We start from the raw sequence: 19,627 nt of genomic DNA, 5'->3' as shown, positions 1-19,627 counted from the left end.
GAAGAAGTCTCATGACTCCACGTAGCACACTCAGTTCCCACATGCCAGTGAGAGAATGGCAGCACATCAGAGTTGGGACTTTGAAGATCCTAGGCACCATCCTCTTCCCTACCCTTCCCATTGTACCGAGGAGGGAACTGAAGCCCAGAGAGGGCTGGGGGGCTGCCCAAGATCATGCAGCTAGTTTGGGTCAGAGGTGGGACTAGAATACGTGTCTCCAGGTGCAAAATCTATGCCTTTGTTCATGCTGCTTCTTTCTTGCACCTCATGAGAAGGCAGAGCCTATGTTGACAGAACCCAGCACTTCCTCACTCTGGCAGTGACAAGGAGAGACAATGACTATTGCTGAATCACAGCTGTTTTCTTTTCTTTTCTTTTGAGATGCAGTCTTGCTCTGTCGCTCAGGCTGGAATGCAGTGCTGCAATCTCAGCTCACTGCAACCTCCACCTCCTGGGTTCAAGCCATCCTCCTGCCTCAGCCTCCCGAGTAGCTGGGTTTACAGGTACGCCACCACGCCTGGCTAATTTTTGTATTTTTAATACAGATGGGGTTTCGCCGTGTTGGCCAGGCTGGTCTCGAACTCCTGACCTCAAGTGATCCGCCAGCCTCAGCCTTCCAAAGTGCTGGGATTACAGGCATGAGCCACTGCACCCGGCCTACAGCTATTTTCTTTATCTTCTGTTTCTTTTTCTGCCAGATTATGTTGAAATATTGCCCAAAACAGTAAGCATGAACACCTTAGGAAAAAAACCCAACCCATCCACACACATTTTCTAGTAATCGGTTTGCATAGTGGTCTTTAATGTTACAGAGCTTGTCTTGGAGAAGATAAAATGGGACATTGTGATCTTCAATTTATTTCTCCTTATCCACATAACCAAAATGTGAACCTGCAGGGACAGGCACTGATGTAGAGTGGACAGAATTGGAAGTTAGGAAACCTAGGTTTGTTGCACTGGGCACCATCTCGTTTGTCTCCCTGAGCAAGTCTTATCCACTGTCTGGGCCCATTTCCTCAACCAAACAACAAGGGCAGTTCTCGGTGATATCTAGGTCCCTTTTGCACCCTTGTTCTCCTCCCTCATAAGCTCTGCTTCTCCACTTAAAGCAGACATAGGGGCTGGGAGTGGTGGCTCACACCTGTAATCCTAGTACTTTGGGAGGCCAAGGTGGGTGGATCACTTGAAGTCAGGAGTTCAAGACCAGCCTGGCCAATATGGTGAAATTCCATCTCTACTAACAATACAAAAATTAGCTGGGCATGGTGGCAGGTACCTGTAATCCCAGCTACACGGGAGGCTAAGGCAGGAGAACTGCTTGAACCCAGGAGGCAGAGGTTGCAGTGAGCCAAGATTGCATGCCACTGCACTCCAACCTGGGTGACAGAGTGAGACTCTATGTCAAAAAAAAAAAAAAAAAAAAAAAAAAGCAGAAATACAGTGTGGTTGTAAAAGGAGAGAAGTAGAAAGTGTGGAGTTGCGTTTGATCAAATGATTTTTAGAATCTAGTTTTATTCATTCAAGAAGTATTTACTCAGTGCTTGTTTGTGCCAGGCACTTGGGCATTTTCTTTGCCAAAATGAGAAAGGATTCCACCGATGAATAAAGAAAGGTATGCTTCAACTTTAAGGAATGACAGTATATAAACATGCAAATTCACCTTTAAACATTTATGCCACTTGTTTGCCTTACAAAAAGATTGGTGTCTGGATTAAAACAAGATTTGATTTTCCAAAACATACGTCAGAGCTTTTCAGAAACAGTTCAGTTCCACACATATTGACCAGATCGCTTCAGATGCTCTGCTGGGTCCTGACTGAGCACTGGGGATGCAGAGGTCAACCTGGAGCTCATCTTGTTGAGGGAGGATAAACTAGTGACTGCCACTCAACACAGCCCAGTGGGTGGACTTTGCTCCTGGGTCTGTACTGAGTTGAATAGTGTCCGCCTAAACTTCTTGTCCACCTGGAATCTGTGAATGTGACCTTATTTGGAAACAGGGTCTCTACAGATATAATTGGTTAAATTAAGATGAAGTCACACTATTAGGATTAGGGTGGGCCCAAATCCAGTGATTGGTGTTCTTAAAAAAAGACACCAGGCCGGGTATGGTGGCTCACGTCTGTAATCCCAGCAATTTAGGAGGCCAAGGTGGGCGGATCACTTGAGGTCAGGAGTTCGAGACCAGCCTGGGCAAGATAGTGAAACCCCATCTCTACTAAAAATACAAAAATTAGCCGAGTGTGGTGGCGGGTGCCTGTAGTGTAGTCCCAGCTACTTGGGAGGCTGAGGCAGGAGAATCACTTGAACCTGAGAGGTGGAGGTTGCAGTGAGCCAAGATCATGTCACTGCACTCCTGCCTGGACAACAGAATGAGATTCCGTCTCAAAAAAAAAAAAAAAGACACCAAGAGACACAGAGGAAATGCCATATGAAGACAGAGTCAGAGGTAGGAGTGATGTTTCCACAAGCCAAGGAATGACAGGGACCGCCAGAAGTTGAAAGAGTCAAGGAATAAGTCTCCCCTTAAACTTTTGGAGGGAGCAGGGCCCTACCACACCTTGATTTTGACTTCTGGCCTCCAGAATTATGAGAGAGTAAATTTCTGTTGATAAGCCACTGGATTTGTGAAATTTATTACAGGAGATTAATACGGGGCCATTTAATAAAATGGAGTATATTGAGAATCTACAATGAGTTAACTTTGCAGCAATCTGATGCTACAGATAGCTAATATTATCCCTAATGAGCAATAATCAAGCAGAATTTGACTGAACTAGGCCAAAAGGTTAGTGGTTAAGAGGGCAGGCTTTGAAGTCAAACAGAACTAGGTTGGAGACCTCAGCTCTGGTACTTAGCAGGGTGACCTTAGACAAGCAACTTTGCATCTTTGAGGTTGCCATATCTGTAAAATGAAGATAACTAAGACCTTCTTATTAGGTTGTTGGGAAAGATGAAGTGAAATAAGGCATTTAAAAACACTTAGCCCCCTGCCTGGCACATAGTAAAGGCTCAATAAAAGTGAGCCGGCACATGGTAGGTCTACCCTACCGTTTATTGAGTTAACTCAATTAATCCCTATTACATGACATGACCCTGCATATTTCCTTTGTTGTACCACCTGTAATTATCTTCTTTATTGACTTATTGGCTGTCTTGCAAGCAGGATATAGACTGTAAGCCCCATGAGACACGGGCACAGTCTCATTTATGGCTGGGTACTCAGGACCCTGCACAGAGCCTGGCTCATGTTTATGAGATGAATGAATAAGTGAATAGCTAGTGGATATTTTGTCTTGAAAGTATTAAACGAAGACATGTTTAACCAATATCTTTCATTTTATTCCATTTGAGGTCCCAAATAATTGCATTAGAATTCCTCTGCAATCTTCCTGCCGCCAACAATTTCTCTTGTTGGCTGTTTTAGGCTCCTCTGGGAGGAACCCAGCCTCCCTCATATGAAAAATGAGTACCCTGGGACCTATTTTATTTTATTTTTTTGAGACAGAGTCTTGCTCTGTCACCCAGGCTGGAGTGCAGTGGCGCAATCTCGGCTCACTGCAACCTCTGCCTCCAGGGTTCAAGCAATTCTCCTGTCTCAGCCTCCTGAGTAGCTGGGACTACAGGTGCCTGCCACCATGCCCTGCTAATTTTTGTATTTTTAGTAGAGACAGGGTTTCACCATATTGGTCAGGCTGGTCTCAAACTCCTGACCTCAGGTGATCCACCTGCCTTGGCCTCCCAAAGTGCTGGGATTACAGGCATGAGCTACCATGCCTGGCCCCTGAGATCTTTAAAATCATGGAGCTATATTCTAGCTGGGGTCAATGGACTGAAATGTCAGCCCCATACCTGGCATATAGGAAGGACATTTCCCCTCCTCCCACTTGCTCTGCTTATTATAGGTAATAGGGGTGTGGAGGAGGCAAGGGAGCTGAACTGGGGGCAGATGGGGAACAGTTTGGGGATTTATACAATCTTTGTGAATATCTTCCTTTTTTCTTCAAGTTAGGTTAGACTAGGACATTGCCTGCTTCCAGCAGCACCACCAGGACTGCTGCTGGAAGGACTTCAGAGGGTCAAGAAAATTCTCCAAAGATTTTTGTGTCTCAGGCGATCCCAGCCTCCTCTGTATTTCCAGGGACCTGAGGTTACAGGTGGGGATTATCAGAATATCAGAGAGGGTCCTCGCCCAAACAACAGGATGCCCCAAACTGAAGGCTTGTCATTTATCTCTGAAAGAGGCAAGTCAACACCTTAATCCTCATCATAGCATAGCTCTCGGTCCTCAGTGGCAAGGGTGACTTGAAAGTGGGGCCTTTCATAGCTCCAGAGCCAAGGAGGCCTTGACAATTAGGCAGGGAGAAGACCTGGATGTCCATCCCATCTGATACCCTGACTTCCCAAGAGAACAATCCATTCTTCTCAGATTTCTCCCAAGTCCCTCATTGCTGGGCCTGGAGGCTCGCTTTGGCTCCTGTAGTCTCTGGAGGATGCAGGCATGAAGCCTGACCTGACTTGTACTGAGCCTGTCCCAGGCCTTTTGTGTCTCGCCCACCTGGCTACTCCTCGTGAGCCCTACCTATCCAACAGACTGTGTGCAGGTGGGCAAGGCCAGGCTGTCTTCCAGGAGTCAGTCCCAACACTCATCAGCAAAAAGGGGTCCGTGTCTAGGTGCCTGGGACTGGTTTAAGTGAGAAGAGAGTGCCAAGACCCCTCTCTCTCCTCCAGGGAGTGAATTGATTTCTGACTTGAGTTGCTTAAATTGGGAAGAGGCCTCATCAGCAATCAGAGAGGTCTAGATCTCTGGAATCTGGCCACGGAGTGATTTTCCCATCAGCCTCTGTCTCGGTGACTGAGGACCTCGGGGCTTCTTCTTTTGCCTCTGACCCAAGGCCCCTCACACACTTCTTCCAGTGAGCCAGGCAGTGATGGGCAGAGGAGCGGATCTCCCCACTCCGTAGAGCATAGATGACAGGGTTGACCATGGAGTTGACGAGGCACAGCATGGAGCAGAAGGCAAAGGCCTTCTTGACCTGGTCACTGAGCGTAGTGGCCAGGCTGTGGGCCATGAGGGCCAGCACTGGGAACCAACAGATGAGGAGCACAGCCAGCACTAGCCCCAGGGTCTTGGCCAACCTCACATCCAGCCTCATTCGGGCCATTCCTGGCACCTGCCTGTCCTGGTGGCCAGACAAGCTGGCTACATGCTGATGGGCCTTCCAGAGAACATGCCCATAGGTGTAGATGATTCCAGAAAAGAGGAAGGCAATGAACAGGAGCCAGCTCAGCAGGTAGTCATTGGGGATCAGTGGGAAAAGCTCAGAGCAGGGCCTGGGACAGCAAGTCCATCCCATGAGGGGCAGGTAGGAGACTAGTGCTGAGAGGACCCACATGATGCCCAGGGTCACCAGTGCCCTTCCACGGGTGAGCAGAGCTTTGTAGGAAGGTGGATAGCGCAGGCAGAGGTATCGGTCAATGGCGGTCAGCAGGAGGCTACCCACAGAGGCTGTGAAGGTCATAGTCACGCTGCCAATCTTCAGCAGGAAGACAGCCTTGGAATCCACACCATGGAAAACATGGAAATTCACAAAGCTGCATGCAAAGACCACACTGGCCAGGAAGTCAGCCCCAGCCAAGCTGCCAATGAACAGGTATGAGGGCTTCCGGCGGAGCCGGTGGGAGGACAGGATCAGATAGAGCACAGCCACGTTCTCCAGGGCACTTAGCAGGCCCAGAAGAGTGCACAACACAGCAACAGCTGTCTTCTGGGGACCACTCAGGATCATGTAATCCTTCATAGGGTTGGAATCCAAGCCATCCTTGGAGCCATTGGCTATCTCTGTCACCCAGCATTCCTCCATGGGGTGGGCCCTTCAGATTCCACTGAGCTTGTCTAGAAGGCTTTGCTGCAGTACAATGAGAAGAAGAAAATAATCTTTTTCAGTAAGCACAAGAATGACCTCACCTGATAACTGACTGTAGCCAAAACTGCTACCTGTATGGATGGATTCTATGTGGGAAAATCAGTTTCTGTTTTGTTTGCCTGTATTTTGCCCTTTCTTCATCCAAGCGGGAAGCCAGATCTGTCCTGGCTGCCTCAGGGGAGGTACGTGGGAATGCAACAAGCAGAAGTGACCTGTGAGATTTTTGGCCTTCCATTTTCCAAAAGACTAATCCTAAGACTTCCTTTTGAAGTAAGGGAAATCCCAAAAGGTCAAAACCAAGAGGAAATCAAAACCAAGAAGAAATGGAATCTAGAGTGATAAGGTTGAGGGTTTTTTTGTTTGTTTTACATATTGTTTTGTTAATTTGCCAATTTTGGCAAGTAAAGTACTGAAGTTTTAACAACTATTTGGGGATGGGATTTATGAATTTGGCTTAACATCAAGTGATGGGAAGAGAAAGTACAGAAGATTAAACAATTTATTTTATTTTAATTTTTATTTATTTATTTATTTATTTTTGAGACAAAGTCTTGCTCTGTTGCCCAGGTTGGAGTGCAGTGGTGTGATCTCGGCTCACTGTAACCTCTGCCTCCCAGGCACAGGAGATTCTCCTGCCTCAGCCTCCCAAGTAGCTGGGACTACAGGCGCCCACCACACCTGGCTAATTTTTGTACTTTTAGTAGAGACTGGGTTTCACCATGTTGGCCAGCTGGTCTCGAACTCCTGATCTGAGGTGATCCACCCACCTCAGCCTCCTAAAGTGCTGGAATTACAGGCATGAGCCACTGCGCCTGGCCAAAACATTTTATACTAGATAAAATATAGGAGTCCAGTTAAATTTGAATGTTGGCTGGGCACGGTGGTTCACGCCTGTAATCCCAACACTTGGGGAGGCTAAGGAAGGCGGATCATGAGGTCAGGAGATCGAGAACATCCTGGTTAACATGGTGAAACCCCGTCTCTACTAAAAATACAAAAAATTAGCTGGGCGTGATGGCACGTGCCTGTAGTCCCAGCTACTTGGGATGCTGAGGCAGGAGAATTGCTTGAACCCAGGAGGCAGAGGTTGCAGTGAGCCGAGACTGTGCCATTGCACTCCAGCCTGGGCGACAGAGCAAGACTCTGTCTCAAAAAAAAAAAAAAAAAAAAAATTGAATGTCAATAAGAAGTAACTTTTTAGTATATGTCACAAATATTGAAGAAAAAACCCTCAGGAACCTAGATATTGTATGGTTTATTATTAGACATTATTAGACAGCAAACTAAACATTTATTTGGAGCGATTCACTTTCTAAACAGGTTGTATAGGAATACCACATATAAAGGCCCGTGAAATTTGAGTTCACCATGCAAAATGCATAAGGAAACATGAGCAAGAGTCAGCAGAAACGTCAGACAGTAGAATTCCACTTTCAATAACTTCATATAATTCTTGGGTATACCTTAAAAAAAGTCTGATATAAAAACAATAAAGAATTAAAAACATGAGTACAGAATGAGAGATTGTTTCTGGGTAGATGTGAAAAAGATTCAAGTAGAATTTCTGGAAGCCAAAAATAAAATCATTGAAAAAAGAGATCCTTAAGGGATGAGTTAAAGAGCAAAACAGAACAACTGAAAAGCATTGATCTAGAATGTAGATCTGGTGGCCGGGCGCGGTGGCTCACGCCTGTAATCCCAGCACTTTGGGAGGTCGAGGTGGGTGGATCATGAGGTCAGGAGATTGAGACCATCCTGGCTAACACGGTGAAACCTCGTCTCTACTAAAAATACAAAAAATTAGCTGGGCGTGGTGGCAGGTGCCTGTAGTCCCAGCTACTCAGGAGGCTGAGGCAGGAGAATGGCGTGAACCCAGGAGGCGGAGCTTGCAGTGAGCCGAGAGCCGAGATGGCGCCACTGCACTCCAGCCTGGGCAACAGAGCAAGACTCCATCTCAAAAAAAATAAAAAGAAAAAAAAAGAAAGTAGATCTGGGGCTAGGCACAGTGGCTCACACCTGTAATCCCAACATTTTGGGAGGCTGAAGTGATGGATCACCTGAGGTCAGGAGTTCAAGACTAGCCTGGCTAACATGATGAAACCCTGTCTCTACTAAAAATACAAAAATTAGCCGGGCACAGTGGTGGACACCTGTAATGCCAGCTATTCAGGAGGCTGAGGCAGGAGAATCGCTTGAACCCCGGATGCAAAGATTGCAGTGAGCTGAGATCGCACCACTGCACAGCAGCCTGGGCGATAAGAGTGAAACTCCATCTCAAAAAAAAAAAAAATAAAGAATGTAGCTCTGAAGAAATTTCTCACAATGCAGAACAAAGAGATAAAGTGATGGAAAACAAGAAAGAGAAGTTAAGAGTTATGAAGGATTGAGTAAAAATGTTTATATCTCAGAGGAGTGTTAGAGAGGATAAACAGAGAAAATTGGTGGTGGGCAATAGTCAAAGAGGTAGTAGTAAAGAATTATCCATCCAGCCTGGGCAACATGGAAAAACCCCATCTCTACAAAAAAATACAAAAATTAGCTGGATGGTGGTGCATGCCTATTGTCTCAGCTACTTGGGAGGCTGAGGTGGGAGGATCACTTGAGCCCAGGGAGGCCAAGGCTTCAGTGAGCCATGATCATGCCATTGCACTGCAGCCTGGGCAACAGAATGAGACCCTGCCTCAACAACAAAAAAGAATTATTCAGGATCCATGAAAAATAAGACTATTCAGATTTGGAAATCACAGGGAACCCAAAGCAGAATTTTTTTTTTTTTTGAGACAGAGTTCCCAGGTTCAAGTGATTCTCCAGCTTCAGCCTCCTGACATAGCTGAGACTACAGGTGTGCACCACCATGCCCAGCTAATTTTTGTATTTTTAGTAGAAAAGGGGTTTTCCATGTTGGCCAGGCTGGGCTTGAACTCCTGGCCTCAGGTGATATGCCCACCTCGGCCTCCCAAAGTGCTGGGATTATAGGCGTGAGCCACCACACCCAGCCCGAAGTAGAATTTTTAAAAACACATTCCATGTTCATGTATATCATATAGCATACATATCAGAATACCAAAGACAAATAAAAATATAAGGCAGTAAGAATGAAAAGACAAATTACCTGTAAGAGAACTACAATTAATTTTAAGAGCAGATTTCTGATCAGCAACAATAGAAGCCAAAAAATAAAGAAAAAACTGTCAGTCTAGAATTTTATACCCAGCTAAACTATCATTCAAGAATGAGGTCTAAAAAATTCAAAGAAAATTGTTCACTAACAGACTTTCACTGAAGGAACATCTAAAGAATGTGCATTTTAGAAGGAAATTCAACCCAAAGGGAAGAAAAGAACAGCAAGAAAGAATAGTGAGCAAGTAAGTTGACAAATATGAGTAAAGAAAAGCAAATGGCTTTATAAAACAACAATAATAGTGAGTAATTTACGCCCGTCTTTACTAAAAACACAAAAATTAGCCAGGCGTGGTGGTGTGCACCTGTAGTCCCAGCTACTCAGGAGACTGAGGCAGGAGAATTGCTTGAACCTGGGAGGCAGAGGTTGCAGTGAGCCAAGATCATGCCACTGCACTCCAGCCTGGGTGACAGAGTGACACTCTGTTTCAAAAAACAAAACAAAACAAACAAACAAAACCAAAGTGGAGACTGGGCACCGTGGCTCACGTCTGAAATCCTAGCACTTTGGGAGTCCAAGGCAGGAGGATTGCTTGAGCCCAGGAGTTCAAGACCAGCCTAAGCAACATGGTGAAACCCATCTCTACAAGAAATAAAAATTTAGCCAGGCGTGGTGACATATGCCTGTATTCCCAGTTACCTGGGAGGCTGAGGTCAAAGGATTACTTGAGCCCAGGTGGTCCAGTGTGCAGTGATCTACGATTGTGCCACCACACTCCAGTGTGGGTGACAGAATGAGACCTTGTTTCAAACAAAAACAAAAACAAAGTAGAAATAAAATTGTGAATGACAAAAATGCAAGACAAGAAAGAGATTAATAGAGTTAAAGCTTTATCTAGGAAGTGGGTAAAGACATTGATTAATTTTAGGCTTAAAAAAAAAACCAGGCATCATCTCTTATCTGGTTTATTGCAATAGCTTCCTAACTGAGCCCCCTGCTTTTAATCAGGCCTGGTTCTAATCTAGTTTCAACATAGCAGTCAGGGTGATCCTTTAAAAATATAGGATCTTGTCATTTCTCTGTCCCAAACCTTGCATAGCTCCCTAGTCCACTATGTAAAAGCCAAAGTCCTTAGTGTTATGGTCCCTTCTACAATGATTCCCTTGGTGACCCAGCTTTAGCCACATTGGCTTCTTAATCAGTCTTCTTTTCAGCCGCAGGTCCTTTGCACTGGCTGTTCCCTTTTCCTGGATCACCTTTCCCTCAACATTTACTTGGCTTGCTCTCACCTTGTTTAAGTCTTTGCCCAGATCTTACTTTTTCAATGACACCTACCCTGACTACCCCATATAATACCCTAACTCATCCCAACTTCCAACTCTTTTTTTTTTTTTTTTTTGAGATGGAGTCTCACTCTGTCACCTAGGCTGGAGTGCAGTGGCACAATCTCGGCTCACTGCAACCTCCGCCTCCCAGGTTGAAGCCTTTCTCTTGCCTCAGCCTCCCGAGTAGCTGGACTACAGGCGCATACTACCATGCCTGGCTAAGTTTTCGTATTTTTAGTAGAGACGGGGTTTCACCGTGTTAGTCAGGCTGGTCTCGATCTCCTGACCTTGTGATCTGCCCGCCTTAGCCTCCCAAAGTGCTGGGATTACAGGCATGAGCCACTGCACCTAGCCCAACCTCCAGCTCTTTTGCTTCTCTTTACACTGACCTCGTCTTTATTTTTTCCATACCACTATCACCTTCTAATATATAAAATGTATTATTTTTAGTTTTTATTTTTTTGAGATGGAGTTTCACTCTTGTCACCCAGGCTGGAGTGCAATGGCGCGATCTTGGCTCATTGCAACCTCCGCCTCCAGGGTTCAAGTGATTCTCCTGCTTCAGCTTCCTGAGTAGCTGGGATTACAGGTGCCTGCCACCAGGCATGGCTTTTTTTAATATATATATTTTTAGTAGAGATGGTGTTTCACCATGTTGGCCAGGCTGGTCTCAAACTCCTGACCTCACGTAAAGTGCTGAGATCACAGATGTGAGCCACCACACCCAGCCTATAGTTTATATATGTAATTTAAATATAAATTAACATATTACATATAATTTAAATATAATTATAAATATAAATTAATATAAAATGATCTGTTGTACAAAATTGTATTCTGACCACATAACATTTATTTAGAAATTAATAATTAAGGCTGGGCGTGGTGGCTTACGCCTGTAATCCCAGCACTTTGGGAGACCAAGGCGGGCGGATCACCTGAGGTCAAGAGTTAGAGATCAGCCTGGCCAACATGGTGAAACTCCATCTCTACTAAAAATACAAAAATCAGCTGGACATGGTGGCAGGCACCTGTAATCCCAGCTACTCGGGAGGCTGAGGCAGGAGAATCGCTTGAACCCAGGAGGCGGAGTTTGCAGTGAGCCAAAATCACACCATTGCACTCCAGCCTGGGTGACAGAGTGAGACTCCGTCTCAAAAAATATATATAATAATAATAATTTTAAAAAATTACTGGTTGGGCATGGTGGCTCATGCCTATAATCCCAACACTTTGAGAGGCCAAGGGGGGCAGATCACATGAGGCCAGGAGTTTGAGACCAGCTTGTCTCTAATAAACCCCATCTCTACTAAAAATACAAAAATTAACCAGGCCTGGTGGTGCACACCTGTAATCCCAGCTACTGAGGTAGCTGAGGCAGGAGAATCGTTTGAACCTAGGAGGCGGAGGCTGCAATGAGCATCACTACACTCCAGCCTGGGCGACAGAGTGAAACCCTGTCTCAAAAAAAGAAAAAAAAAATTGCTAGGCCGGGCATGGTGGCTCACAACTGTAATCCCAGCCCTTTGGAGGCCGAGGCGGGCAGATCACCTGAGGTAGGGAGTTCGAGATCAGCCTGACCAACGTGAAGAAACCTTGTCTCTACTAAAAATACAAAAAATTAGCCGGGCATGGTGGTGCCTGCCTGTGATTCCAGCTAGTCGGGAGGCTGAGGCAGGAGAATCGCTTGAACTTGGGAAGGCGGAGGTTGCAGTGAGCCAAGATCGTGCCATTGCACTCCAGCCTGGGCAACGAGAGCAAAACTTTGTCTTTAAAAAAAAAAATTACTAACAAAGTTCATAGGTATGGATCTTTTTCCTGAGATGGAGTCTCACTGTTGTGCCCAGGCTGGAGTGCAGTGGAGCGGTCTTGGCTCACTGCAACCTCCACCTCCCAGGTTCAAGCGATTCTCCTGCCTCAGCCTCCCAAGTAGCTGGGATTACAGGTGCCTGCCACCATGACCAGCTAATTTTTTGTATTTTTAGTAGAGATGGGGTTTCACCATACTGGCCAGGCTAGTCTCGAACTCTTGACCTCAGGTTATCTGCCCACCTTGGCCTTCCAAAGTGCTGGGATTATAGGCATGAGCTACCGTGCCTGGCCTCAGGTATGGATCTTTAAAAACACACTTCGGGATCCCTTCGTAGTTCATAAGCGTGATGACTGGTTTTCACGCTCATGTGTGAGATGTCCCTCCCTCAAACCTATGATGACATTGTCACGTTACCAGTCTGATGTGTGAAAAAAGAAAAAAAGACACACTTTTGAATAATTCCTGGGTCAAAAATTCATAAAGGCGATTAGAAGATACTTGGCATTGAATGACTATGAAATTGTGAGACATTAAAATGTGTGAGATTCATCTGAGTCGTATGCAAAGGGAAATTTACAGCTCTAAATGCTGATACTATCAGGCGCGGTGGTTTACGCCTGTAATCCCAGCACTTTGGGAGGCCAAGGCGGGTGGATCACCTGAGGTCAGGAGTTTCAGACTAGCCTAGCCAATATGGTGAAACCCCATCTCTACTAAAAATACAAAAAAAAAAAAAAAAAAAAAAATTAGCCCTCATGATGGCTGGTGCCTATAATCCCAGCTACTTGGGAGGCAGAGGCAGGAGAATCGCTTGAACCTGGGAGGCGGAGGTTTCAGTGAACCAAGACTATGCCACTGCACTCCAGCCTGGACAACAGAGCGAGACTCGTTCTCAATAAATACATTTTTGAGATGGAGTCTCGCTCTTGTTGGCCAGGCTGGAGTACAGTGGCACTATCTCAGCTCACTGTAACCTCCGCCTCCTGGGTTTAAGCGATTCTCCTGCCTCAGCCTCCTGAGTAGCTGGGATTGCAGGCATCTGCCACCACGCCCGGCTAATTTTTGTATTTTTAGTAGAGACGGGGTTTCACCATGTTGGTCAGGCTGGTCTAGGACTCTTGACCTCAGGTGATCCGCCCACCTCAGGGATTACAGGGGTGAGCCACCATGCCCAGCCTATTTTAAAATGTTTAGATGTGTCTATGGAAAATTTTATTTTATTTTATTTTATTTATTTATTTTTGAGACAGAGTCTCGCTCTGTGACCCAGGCTGGAGTGCAGTGGCCTGATCTCAGCTCACTACAAGCTCCGCTTCCCCGGTTCACGCCATTCTCCTGCCTCAGCCTCCCAAGTAGCTGGGACTACATGTGCCCACCACCACGCCCGGCTAATTTTTTGTTTGTTTGTTTGTTTGTATTTTTAGTAGAGACAGGGTTTCACTGTGTTAGCCAGGATGGTCTCGATCTCCTGACCTCGTGATCCACCCGCCTCGGCCTCCCAAAGTGCTGGGATTATAGGCGTGAGCCACCGCGCTGGCTGGAAAATGTTTAAATTATCCACGTGTCTCATAGCTTTGCGGGACATCTGTAGACCCCAGGAGAGCTGCCTGCCAATCAGAACTCATTCCCCAGCCTGGCTCAGCTGGATGCCTCACAGTTCCCAAACAGTCCTGTTTTCTTGCCTCCACGCCTTTGCACCAGGGGTCCTTTCCCTGGCGCACTTCCCTCCTGACCTTTCCTCTGGGCTCATCTCCTGCCCAGTGAAGCCTTCCCTGATCCTGCAGTCACATCTGAAGCACCCGGCCTGCTCTGCGTGTGTGGTAACTGGTGCTGCACTGGTCTTTCCCCTCGACTAGATCACTAACCACGCTGACCAACATTTGAATGGAATTTAAATTCCACAAAATATTTTTCACAGCCACCATCTAGTTTGTTGTTGTTGTTGTTTTGAGATAGGGTCTCCCTCTGTCATCCAGGCTGGAGTGTAGTGGCGCGATCTCGGCTCACTGCAGCCTCTGCCTCCTGGGTTCAACCGATTCTCATGCCTCAGCCTCCCAAGTAGCTGGGATTACAGGCACACACCACCACACCTAGCTAATTTTTGTATTTTTAGCAGAGACGGGGTTTCACCATGTTGGCCAGGCTGGTATCGAACTCCTGACCTCAAATGATCCACCCGATTCAGCCTCCCAAAGTGCTGGGATTACAAGTGTGAGCCACTGTGCCCAGCTGACCATCTAGTTTAATCCCCGCAACTCTATGATATTAGAGTTATGCTTATTGCTATTTCACAGATAATAAAAGGTCGGCAATGTTAAAGCATTGGGCTGAGGCCACACGGCTGGTCGAGGTCAGAACTAAGGCTTTATTATTTCTGGACCTTTAGTGGCTCAGCACAATGCTTGCTGCATAGCAGGCGCTCAAAAACAATTTTTTTTTTTTTTTTTGAGATAGAGTCTCACTCTGTCGCCCAGGCTGGAGTGCAGTGGCATGATCTCAACTCACTGCAACCTCCACCCTCCGAGTTCAAGTGGTTCTCTGGCCTCAGCCTCCCGAGTAGCTGGGATTACAGGCGTCTGCCACTGGGCCTGGCTAATTTTTTGTGTTTTTAGTAGAGGTGGGGTTTCACCATCTTGGCCATTCTGGTCTTGAACTCCTGACCTTGTGATCCACCTGCCTCAGTCTCCCAAAATGCTGGGGTTACAGGCATGAGCCACCATGCCCGGCCTCAAAAACTATTAACTGAGGCTGGGTACAGTGGCTCACACCAGTAATCATGGAATTTTGGGAGGTTGAAATGGGAGGATCCCTTGAGCCCGGGAGTTGGAGGCTGCAGTGAGCTATGGTCATGCCACTGCACTCCAGCCTGGTTGACAGAGAAAGACCACCATCTCTTTAAAAAAAAAAAGCTATTAATTAATGAAATGCACTTGGATGGAAAGGGGCTGTCTTGAATACTGTAGACCCCAAGTATGAGTGTGAGGGAGATGGGAACAAACCATGTAGGTTTAAATCCTACCCAGTGACCTCTTTCAAAATACCTAATGCCTCGGTCTTCTCATTTCTCATCTGTAAAATGGGGTTTTCTGAGTATTTAAATAAATTACTATCATACATGGAAGTGTTCATTGTTGCCATTATTGTTATTATTATTATTCTTAGGCACATCTTCAAATGGGGCTAGTTCACCTACTCTGTGAGGTTGCTAAGAATAATATGCCTGGGCCGGGCGCAGTGGCTCACACCTGTAATCCCAGCACTTTGGGAGGCTGAAGCGGGTGGATCACAAGATCAGGAGTTTGAGACCAGCTTGGCCAACATGGTGAAACACTTTCTCTACTAAAACTATAAAAATTGACCAGGTGTGGTGGCACGCGCCTGTAATCCCAGCTACTCAGGAAGCTGAGGCAGGAGAATCACTTGAACCCAGGAGGCGGAGGTTGCAGTGGGCTGAGATTGCGCCACTCTACTCCAGCCTGGGCGACATAGCGAGAATCTGTCCTAGGAAAGAAAAAGTGTGGGGCGGGGGTGGCCAGGCGCGGTGGCTCACACCTGTAATCCCAGCAGTCTGGGAGACCGAGGCAGGCGCATCACGAGGTCAGGAGTTTGAGACCAACCTGGCCAACATGGTGAAACCCCGTCTCTACTAAAAATACAAAAATTAGCTGGGTGTGGTGGCGCACACCTGTAATCCCAGCTAACTCAGGAAGCTGAGGCAGGAGAATCACTTGAACCTGGGAGGCAGAGATTGCAGTGAGCCGAGATTGCACCACTGCACTCCAGCCTGGGTGACAGGGCGAGATTCTATTTCAAAAAAAAAAAAAAAAAAAAAAAGAATAATATGCCTGGTGCATTATAAGAGCTCAATAAATGTCAGTTCTTATTATAACCCAAAGACTTTAAAATTTTTAAGAGGATAGGTGCTTTTTGCAATCTGCATAACCCCTGTTTATAAAACAGGTAGATATGGCCCTGTCTAGAAGCCAGGGGTTCTGACTCCAAAAGGGATTTCTATCTGCCCAAAGGGAAGACAGGGAGCTGGGTTTCCTGTTGCTCTGTGCGTCCTGACGTTGGCTTGTTAAGACCTGCATCCAAATGTCCATATTTCCTGCCCTTACCTACTTTGGATAATAACCACGCATGTTGGTGGCCATGCCGGGGCTAGGTGAGGCCCAAAGCCAGCCACCGCCACCCCCAACATCCCTCTTCTAGGGTGGATTCTACATGGAGTAAGCCGTATCTTGACTGCAGGGGGATTCATATCACTATGTCCTTTCTTCAAGGCAGCCCAGGTTCCTCTAGGAACAGATTGAAAAACCTCTCTTCTAATCCAACGCCATCATTTTGCCATCCAGAAAACAGTCCAAGAATGGGGATATAATTTGCCTAAGGTCACCCAACATATGAGCAGCAGAGCTGCAATTATCCACATATCCCGAGTCACAAGGCAAAACTCCGGTGCAATAGGCATAGAGGTGGCCCTATGTAGAGAAGTTGGAGACAGACGCCCTTTGCGGTTTTTTTGTTTTTTTGTTTTTGAGGCAGAGTCTTGCTCTGTTGCCCAGGCTAGAGTGCAGTGGCACGATCTCGGCTCACTGCAACTTGTGCCTCCCGGGTTCAAGCGATTCTCCTGCCTCAGCCTCCCAAGTAGCTGGAATTACAGGTGCACGCCACCATGCCTGGTTAATTTTTGTATTTTTAATTGAGACAGGGTTTTGCCATGTTGGCCAGGCTGGTAACCTTTGTTGAGTGTTGTCAAGGTCACACCTGAGCTCAGACAGAAAAAGGTGCCAGCTCACCTCTCCACCCTGGTCACTAGTGAGTGACAGACAGTGCAAGCCTTTGTCAGCTCCCACAACCCCACTTGGCTACTTCTGAAAGTTTCCGGCTCAGGGGGCTAAGAGGATCCCTGCAACCCTGCTAGGAACCCCCTGCCCCATCACCTGCCACCCAGGGACTCTCTTCCCTTGTTTCCCTTGGAAAACAACCCCTTCCAGTCAGGAAATGGCTTACCCCATGTAGAATTCAGCCTAGAAGAGGGATGCTGGGGCTGATGGAGGCTGGCTTCAGGTCTCATCTAGGCCTGGCATGGCCACCAACATGTGTGGTTATTATCCAAAGTAGATAAGGGAAAGAAATTCAGGCATTTGGATGCAGGTCTTAACAAGCCAGCATCTGACAATGGGACACACAGAGCAACGGGAAACCCAGCTCACTGTCTTCCCTTTGGACAGATATAAATCCCTTTTGGAGTCAGAATCTCTGGCTTCTAGACAGGGCCTTTTTCCAGGGTGAAGACTGTGTCTGAACATCCAGCACAGAGATGAAGTAGGAAATTAAGAAAATAACAGAATAATGGTATAAGTAATAATAGTAAAAATTATAGTAATAGTTAAAAAAGCTCATAAAATGAATTGCTATATTAACCAAGGCTAAAAAAAAAAAAAATTTAAGTAGCCCCCCGAAGTTAAAGTTAAAAAAAAAAATTAACCGTCTGTCCCAAGAAACATTAACCATATCTACCCTCCACATATTTTGTAGGCTCCTTAAACTCCTGTTTCTTTCTCCCCTGCACAGCTGCAAGGTCACAAGACAAATAAGCATAAGCTGCAAACCAAGTTTTCCCAGAGATGTAAGACATGTTGCAAAAGTGTCACAACAGCCTTTATTCTTGCTCCTGTAAGCCTGCTTCCTGCTTCACATAATGCCCGCCTCAAAATGCTTAAAGGGGACTCGTTTTCTTCGTCCTGGGCTCAGACTTTCAGGACACATGTCCACTGAGCCAGTGTACACCTTAAATAGACACTTTCCTGTACTCCGTTCGGTCTCTCTGGTTCCTTAATTTCCCGCAACAGAGACAGACTTAGTGTTTGCCACAGCGAAGAGTGTTCTAGTTTCACCTCCACCATGGCCCATCAGGTGACTTTGGGCAAGTCCCTTCAACATTCTGAGCCCCTTTTCTTTTCTCATTTGTAAAATGACAGTAACAATACCTGTGCCATTCTCCTTGAGATGCCAAATGGGCTGATGACCTCCATCATAGCTTCTTACCCTGGGTCCATGGGTAGGCTTGGATGGGAGTATTGGTCCTTTCGAGGCATATTTAAGACTTTATGTCTGTGCATGTTTTGGTTGGGGTGGAAGGATTCACACTTTTTTATCAGTGTGCCAGCAGAGTTCTGAATATTAAGAATCACTGATGCATGCAAAAACATTTTGTGACCTGATGCTGTACAGATGTAAGAGTAAAAGAGAAGCGGGAGTCTTTCTGAACCTATTCTGGGCTGCCTGATTAAAAAAGAAAAAAGGCCAGGCGCGGTGGCTCACGCCTGTAATCCCAGCACTTTGGGAGGCCGAGGAGGGCAGATCACTTGAGGTCAGGAGTTTGAGACCAGCCTGGCCAACACGGTGAAACCCTGTCTACTAAAAATACAAAAATTAGCCAGGAGTGGGGGCAGGTGCCTGTAATCCCAGCTATTCGGGAGGCTGAAGTACGAGAATCACTTGAACTCAGGAGGCAGAGGTTGCAGTGAGCTGAGATTGCGCCACTGCACTCCAGCCTGGGCAATAAAGCTAGATTCAGTTTCAAAAAAAATAAATAAATAAATAAAGAAGAAGAAAAAGAAAAAAGTGAACCACCATGACCAAGTGACCACCATGACCAAGTGCTTTCTTCACCTAACAAAAATACCACTGTTCAGAAACCATATGGCACTTCACACAGGGAGCGTCCATAGTGGGGTTGGTGTTAGGGGCTGCAGCCTAGAGCCTGGTTCATACTGAGCATCTGGGAAGGGAACCTTGGGACCTGAGAAACTGCTCAGAAAAGGTGTGCCTGGGGGTTTTTCTAACCTGAAGTGAAAGCATGAAGTGAAAGAAGCCACAGTAGCGGCTGGCCCCACGTTGCTGCTGTGTTTAAATCTCTCAGAGCTGGAGGTAAGGAGGAGAATGATACCCTGCCTGTGGCTACCACACCTACAGTGGGAAGCTGAGATTTGATGCCACAAGCCTCACCGTTTTATCCCCAACTGGGAGTAGGGAAGCCTAGGTTCTAGTCCTTGTCCTGCTACTGAGTGACTTTAGGCAGGTGCCTTTTCCTATCTAAGGCCTTTCTTTTCTTTCTTTGATTTCTATTAAAAAAATATAGATAGTGTCTTGCTATATTGCTCAGGCTGGTCTCAAACTCCTGGCCTCAAGCAGTCCTTCCACCTCAGCCTCCCAAAATGTTGGGATTATAGACGTGAGCCACCTTGCTTGACCATCCGGGCCTTTCTTTTCTCATCTTCAAAGCAGTTGGATTGATGGAGGTGATTCCCAAGGTCTTCTCCAGGAAACTTAGCATGTTGGATCACAATGTCACAGGTTTGGGAACCAGACCTTCCTGTATTAAAATTCAGCTCTGCAACTTTCAGGATGTGTGACCTTGGGCACCTTACTGCAC

General features: G+C 46.4%; 1 protein-coding gene and 1 non-coding gene across 2 annotated transcripts in view; one reads left to right on the top strand and one right to left on the bottom strand.

Annotated features, from left to right (window-relative positions):
• Positions 1-770: 770 nt before the first annotated feature.
• The window catches only part of CNR2 (cannabinoid receptor 2), a 42,425-nt gene continuing 23,568 nt past the window's right edge, over positions 771-19,627 (bottom strand). Inside the window, exon 2 of the mRNA XM_004024898.5 lies at positions 771-5,909. Within this exon, the coding sequence (XP_004024947.1) occupies positions 4,782-5,864 (1,083 nt within the window). The 5' untranslated portion in view covers positions 5,865-5,909 and the 3' untranslated portion in view covers positions 771-4,781. The remainder of the gene's footprint in view (positions 5,910-19,627) is intronic.
• On the top strand, positions 12,509-12,610 carry LOC115932436 (small nucleolar RNA U13). The gene has a single exon (XR_004068719.3). It is a non-coding gene; the product is annotated as a small nucleolar RNA U13 (small nucleolar RNA).

This window comes from Gorilla gorilla, chromosome 1, assembly GCF_029281585.2.
Source record: "Gorilla gorilla gorilla isolate KB3781 chromosome 1, NHGRI_mGorGor1-v2.1_pri, whole genome shotgun sequence".
Taxonomy (NCBI): Eukaryota; Metazoa; Chordata; class Mammalia; order Primates; family Hominidae; genus Gorilla; species Gorilla gorilla.
This window is presented reverse-complemented; position numbering and strand designations above follow the sequence as displayed.